At 35.6% G+C, this 7,278-nt stretch overlaps 1 protein-coding gene across 1 annotated transcript; it reads right to left on the bottom strand.

The window, feature by feature from the left end:
- Nucleotides 1-4,430: 4,430 nt before the first annotated feature.
- LOC146724228 (uncharacterized) lies at nucleotides 4,431-4,988 on the bottom strand. Its single transcript, XM_085480316.1, has one exon. The coding sequence runs from the start codon at nucleotides 4,986-4,988 to the stop codon at nucleotides 4,431-4,433; it is 558 nt and encodes a 185-aa protein (XP_085336442.1).
- Nucleotides 4,989-7,278: the final 2,290 nt, after the last annotated feature.

The raw sequence follows: 7,278 nt of genomic DNA, 5'->3' as shown, positions 1-7,278 counted from the left end.
GACACATATGACACTATTAGAAAATCACAAACACACATTATTAACATATTGAGCTCGATACATTATTACGTTCCAGAGGTAGTATGCATTGAGTTTTTTAACCGCTATAACAAATCATTGTTTTATTTTTTTATGAATAGACGGAATGGTTTCGAGAAAAAACTTGAATTCATGTCAAAAAAACAAAAAAGTCAGAATAGAACCCTTATTAAACCTATTAGGTATCGTTGTACTACTAGAGATAATAATAAAAATAGTAATAATGAAAACATAGGAAAATATCATTATCAGATATAAAATATTAACTTCAATCTAAATTCTACTGAGAAGAACAACTTAATAACTGAAAATAAGCAACAGAAGTTTAAGGATAAAGGAGAAGAATTTAAAATAAATGTCGATCCTAACTCTTTTCCAGATTCTAATCCGAATCTTAGTAAAATTAATAATAATTGGTTTTTTAATTTATCTACTACTACGATACCGAACAATATAATTAGTCTGCTTCAATTAGGTGAAAACTTCAGTCTCCCTAATAATAACAAAGTACAATTAACCATGGATTTCATAAAATATTTTGAAAATAATATTAAAAAACTTCCTCCTGATAAAAGAGTTTTTGTCAGAGAAAAATCTAGAAATGTTGTGAATTCGATTATTCTATACCAATATCCGGACAATGGTTTTAACAAAATATTATTAGAAATAAGTGAAAACACTAAAAAATTTTTGGACAAAAACCCGAATCTTCTTATAACAAAAGCTGACAAGGGAAATATCACGGTGGCATTAGACAGGGACAAATATATAGAGGAGGTTGAAAACACTTTTAAAGATAGAGATACTTATATTTTGTTAAAAAAAGACCCTACGAATAGTATAGTTTCCAATCTCCGTGATCTCTTAGTGAGATGGAAAAAGAAAGATTTTATATCATTTAATACTTATAAGTATTTATCATGTAGTGATGGTAATCTTCCTAGAGCCTATGGATTACCAAAAGTGCATAAAATCAATTGCCCCTATAGGATTATCGTCTCGTCTATTGATACACCATTATATAATTTAGCAGTTTTTTTTACACAAAATATTAATAAAAAGTATTCCAAAAGCGAGTAACTATACAGAAAACAGCTTTAAATTGGTGAAAAAATTTTCTACATTACAATTAGAAAATAACTCGAGTTTGATTTCATTGGATGTTGTGTCACTCTTTACTAATATACCGATAGACTTAGTATTGAAAGGTTTATCTGAGAGATGGCATTTCATCTCTGATAATTGCAGTCTTAATAAATCAGAGTTTCTAAATGGCATTAGTTTAATATTAAACTCTACATTTTTTACTTTTAATAACACTATATATAAACAAACCTATGGAACTCCGATGGGCTCCCCTCTTTCTCCCATAGTCGCTGATATAGTATTACAAGATTTGGAATCTAAAGCTCTAAACCTACTTTACTATAAACCGGTTTTTTTCCATAGATATGTCGACGACCTTATTTTGTCAGTACCTAATAAATATATTGAACATACGTTAAACACTTTTAATTCGCTACACCCGCGTATTCAATTCACAATGGAAAAAGAAAAAAACCATAGTTTGAGTTTTTTGGACATCAAGTTAATATCAAAAGACAATAAAATTACATGTGATTGATTTAGAAAGCCGACGTTTTCTGGAAGGTACTTGAATTTTCTTTCACAACACCCTATGTGTCAAAAAAGAGAAACGATCATCGGTCTGATTGATAGGGTAATTTTATTATCTCATCCTTCATTTTATCAGGATAATATAGAATTGATTATTAACATCCTAATAAATAATAATTACCCGGTAAAATTTATTTTTGACACTATTAACGATAGACTTAAAACTCTTTTTTATACTAGAAGTAATGTTAACAACAACAGTCTAAATCAGTCGAAGGATTCTCCTTTGTTTTTTACTGTACCTTACTTACCGAATGCTACAGAACAATTGATAGGTATTACAAAAAAGTCGATACTAAACTCTCTTACGTAAGCATGAATAAATTAGGTAAATTTATAAAAACACATAAAGACAAAATACCTAAAGGAGCGAATACGAATGTAGTTTATAAAATTAACTGTAAAAACTGTGATGCCTCATATGTGGGTCAAACTAGCAGAAAACTGAATACTAGGATAACTGAACATAAAAAACACATTAACAGAAAGTGTTCCAATAAATCAGTTGTTACTGATCATAGATTAGAGTTTTCTCATGAATTTGATTGGAGTGAAGTTAAAATTTTAGATAAAGAACCATATTACAATAAAAGACTTATATCAGAAATGTTATATATAAAAAGACAAACTAATGGATTGAATCTACAAAACAACACTGAATTTTTGCCTGATATATACAATAATATTATAGATTCTTTACCAAAATTGCCAGGGTTTGTAAACAGACCTTGATATGTATAATAAAGGTGAAACACCGAGGTACTGCCTCATTTGGGATTGAGAGTTGAGACGGTAAAAACGTTCTGTCTTTAGTAAACTTTTGTTTTTAGAAAAAACTGTGCCTATAAGATTTCGTATCTGATACTTGTAACTTCTATATAATAATCACCAATTTTGTTTGAGTGAGTGTACAGTGCATTTTATTTGTCAAAAGTATAGTGAATAATTGGATATTATTTATTTAGATCTCCATTTAATGTCTAACAACATTTCAATATGACGATTCAATCAAGATATCTCCCTTGACCAATAAATCAGGAGGCCTATACACATAATGATTACACGGCACTGTCGCTCGATCTCAGTATGTATCAACAATTTGCACTTGTCACACGCGATGACTTGTTTAGAAACATATGTAATGAAACAAAAAACTGACTTTTTATTATCTTGACATCGTTAATTGCCGTCTTTAATGTTCAATATTACATTTCAATTTATATAATATTTGTATTGCGCTGAGGAAGGCTCGAAATGTCAGCCGAAACGTTCGCTTTAATGTGTATTTCTTATGTATATATTATTTCGTTTAAATGCGAATAAATGATCACTTCTTATTTATTTCTCGTTCCGTTCAAATGAAGTTTTTTTATATTTTTTAATATCAACTGACAACTTTGTTATGTTTAATAGCTCTTATAGCCCTTCTTTGTTTACAATTATTAATTTAACAGAGCTAATTACTAATTTTATTTATTATATATATATATACATACCTATCGATTTATTTAGCTATCTGCCTGTCTATCGAACTATCTATCGATCTACCTATCAATCAACCTATCTATTTATCTATCTATCGATCTATCTGTCTCTCTGTTTCTTCTCTCTTTTCTACATTGCATTCTTTCATACATGCACACGTATATATAATTTTTTAAAAATAATCTGCATTACATAAATAAAAATAATTAAATTTATAATCTGAAAATATATAAAAATCTTTTATGAATATAATTGATTATAAAGTTTTAGTGGATAATTTTTTGTAATAAATAAAAGATTTATATGATTTATTCTTATCTAATTACTGCTCTGTTTTGATAATAATAGTATTATTATATTCAATCTCTAAAATACTTTTATATAAATCATTTATTTATTACAAAGGATTATTAACTTTATAATCAATTATAATTATTATAGATAGGCCTGTTATACACATACACACACGCACACACACACTCACATATAACTTGTTAGCTAGAATGTGGACAAAAAAATTTTTGTCACACTCACATATGTATATATATGTATATGTATGTATGTAGATTAGAGTGTAAAAATTTTTTTTTGTCCACATTCTAGCTAACAAGTAATATGTGAGTGTGTGTGTGCGTGCGTGTGTGTGTGTGTGTGTGTGTAAAAACAGGCCTATTTTTTATAATTGATTATAAAGTAAATAATTCTTTGTAATAAATAAATGATTTATATAAAATTTTATTTTTAGAGATTGAAGAGTATTTTTGAGATTTGTTTTGTATATTTTCTCCTTTGGGTTTTATCGGAGCTATCGCCTAGTTCTCTCTTGTGGACTGCGTCGATAGGCAAGGATAGATAGCAGGAACTAGTCTCTTTATTCTAAGTAAGAATACGTAATTTTTATTCTTCGGATCACAAATGTTCTTCTCGGGTTTACCGGACGGCTCGTCGTACCAGACTCGCCTTCCGTGCCGCATCGCTCCTTTTTAAAGACGCGGAAACTCTCTCCTAATTCGGCGCTTCGCCCTTGTGGACGCAATAACAAACTGTCGATGTACACAATTACAGAGAGCTCTCAGGAGCGTATATCGAAGGCGCGCGGGGATCACGGAAATTTAATTTTTTCCCAAACATACCCCTCGGGTTGAATCGCCAAGGGATTCAAATGACAGTCAGGGGTAAATCCTTATACATTGAACTGCAATCATTAGAGACAACCTGCAGAATTTAGATTACGCTGAACCGTCCGGACTTACCGGCAATTTACAGAGTTTAACAATAGGTCTTACAAAAGTAGAAGACGCGGTCTTGACCTGAGCAACTCGCACCAGGCCATCCTTGTCAGGCTTACATTCGATGATTCTCGCAAGTTCCCATCTGCAGGGAGGTAAATTAGGATTTTTTATTAGAACAATATCGTTTATGCGAAATTCATCAGATCGATTCTGCCATTTAAAACGCTGCTGCAAGGTGTTCAAGTAGTCAAGACTCCACAATTTCCAAAATTGCTCGTATTTCGCACGTATTAATTGCCATCGATCGAGTCGTGACTCGGAGATATGTAAGACGCTCGGACTCGGAATCGATTTAATGGCGCTACCAATTAAAAAGTGCCCTGGTGTGAGCGCATTGCAAGAATTTACATCGTCATGAAGTGCGGCGATCGGGCGCGAATTCAAACATGCTTCGATGTTACATAAAAGCGTGGTGAACTCTTCGACCGTAGGTGTGCAGGAACCAAGTATACGTCGCAAATGGTGCTTAACACTCTTAACACCTGCCTCCCACATGCCCCCAAAATGAGGGGCAGAAGGCGGAATGAAATGTCATTGAACTGGCTTTGACGCGAACTTCGCCTGCAGATCTACGTCGGCTTGAGTCTGTCGGATCGCTGTAACAAGTTCGCGATCCGCGCCTTGATAGGTAGTCGCGTTGTCGGAATAAAGATCGGATGGAATGCCGCGACGCGCTACGAACCGTTCGAAAGATGCGAGAAACGCAGCCGTGGAATAATCATGAACGAGCTCTAAGTGTATAGCTCGTGTAGCGAAACAAACAAATAGCGAGATGTATGTTTTGTGCGACTTACGTCCGCGGCCGGAAGCGTCTCGAATTGCGAAGGGGCCGGCGTAATCAAGTCCCGTATGGCAAAATGGACGGGACGGAATTACTCTAAATGTAGGAAGGTCGGCCATAAATTGTACGCCGGTTATGGCGCGATGCCGAGTACATGTCACGCAATTGCGGATACAACCTTTTACCATGCTTTGCGCCCCCAGAATCCAATATTGTTCTCGCAACGTGCGAAGCATTAATTGTACACCGCCGTGAAGTGTATCCTTATGAATTTGATCGATAATGAGCCTAGAAAGGTAATGTTTTGGAAGTAGAATCGGAAATTTACGATCATATGAAAGGTCAGACAGTTGAAGTCGACCACCCACGCGTAGGATACCGGAGGGATCCAGGAACGGATCGAGAGAATGGATGGAGCATCGAACTGATAACCTCGACTTGGCTTTGAAAGCGACGATTTCTTTTGAAAAGTATTCCGTTTGCATCTGTTTAATCCAGAATCTGTGCGCGGTTTTTATTTCATCGACTTGCAAAATAGAGAGACCTTGAGCAACATCTGGGACTCTCGTTCGAAACTTGAACCGAAGGACGTATGCGGTGACCCGTAGTAAGCGTGGCCACGTGGAGATATGATTGAAGGATTCAAAAAGTTCCGCTCGATTTGAATGATGCGAGTGGACTGCATTTAACGCTTTCAATTCGGAATCATCTTCGGTGCAACTTATCGTAGATTGAACTGGCCAATTATCCTCGTTAAATTTCAGCCATGCCGGGCCGTTCCACCAAGAACTGGAAGGCGTTAGCTGAGCTGGATTTATGCCGCGCGATGCGCAATCTGCGGGATTATCTTCTGTTGGCACATGCAGCCATGTCGCCGGAGGAAGCTTCGTTTGAATAGAAGACACTCTGTTAGCTACAAATACTTTTAAATCTGATGGAGCCTTTTGCAACCATGCTAATACGATTGTCGAGTCACTCCAGCAAAACACAGGAATGTTTTGCAATTTCATCGCGTCAATAGTAAACGAAATACAGCGTGCTAGCAGCTGAGCCGCACAGAGCTCGAGTCGTGGAATCGAAATCGTTTTAATCGGAGCAACCTTGGTTTTTGATAGAAGAAGTCGAACATGACTATCGCCAGAATTCGTGACAATTTTTGAATAGACTACCGCTGCATAGGCTTTAGATGAAGCGTCGCAAAAGCCGTGTAAATGCAAGCACTGAATGTTACGCTCGAAGCCTAACCAACGAGGAACTTGCAGAGTCGTCAAGTGTAACATCTTTTCGCAAAAAGCATTCCATTCGGTTGTTATTTCCGCAGGAAGAATATCATCCCATCCGTAGGAAAATTTCCACAGTTTTTGCAGTAGAATTTTGAGAGATATCGTGATCGGAGACACCCATCCGAGGGGATCGAATATTTTCGCTATCGTCGAAAGGATTTGTCGTTTCGAAATGTCGGTAGATGGTGGACGGAATTTTATTTTAAAGGAAAAATTATCATCGCAAGGTGTCCAATGAATACCGAGTATTTTTAATTGTTCACCTTCTTGGAAAGGCTTGGAACTTGCTAGACCGTGATTCGCAGGATTTATATCTTGTAGAATTTCAAAATCGTTGCTGGCCCATTTTCTGAGATGAATGCCTGCGCTTAGTAAACAGCCGATTAGTTGGTCGCGTTTTTTAATCGTGGATGGTTTATCATCGCCTCCGGATAGGACATCGTCAACGTATATTTCATTTTGCAAAATTGCTTGAGCTAGTGGAAAACGCGAACTCTCGTCGATTGAAAGTTGTTTGAGCACGCGTTGGGCGAGATAAGGCGCGCAGGCAGTACCATAAGTAACGGTATTTAATGAATAAGTATGGACTGGCTCGTTCGGAATCGTACGCCACAATATTAATTGATATTGGCGATCGTCTGAATGAATCTGTATTTGTCGAAACATTTGCTGAATATCAGCGGAAAAAACGTATTTGTACAAACGCCATTGAAGAATAATC

Source organism: Nylanderia fulva, unplaced genomic scaffold (genome assembly GCF_048542155.1).
Source record: "Nylanderia fulva isolate GAGA-0341 unplaced genomic scaffold, ASM4854215v1 Scaffold142, whole genome shotgun sequence".
NCBI lineage: Eukaryota > Metazoa > Arthropoda > Insecta > Hymenoptera > Formicidae > Nylanderia > Nylanderia fulva.
This window is presented reverse-complemented; position numbering and strand designations above follow the sequence as displayed.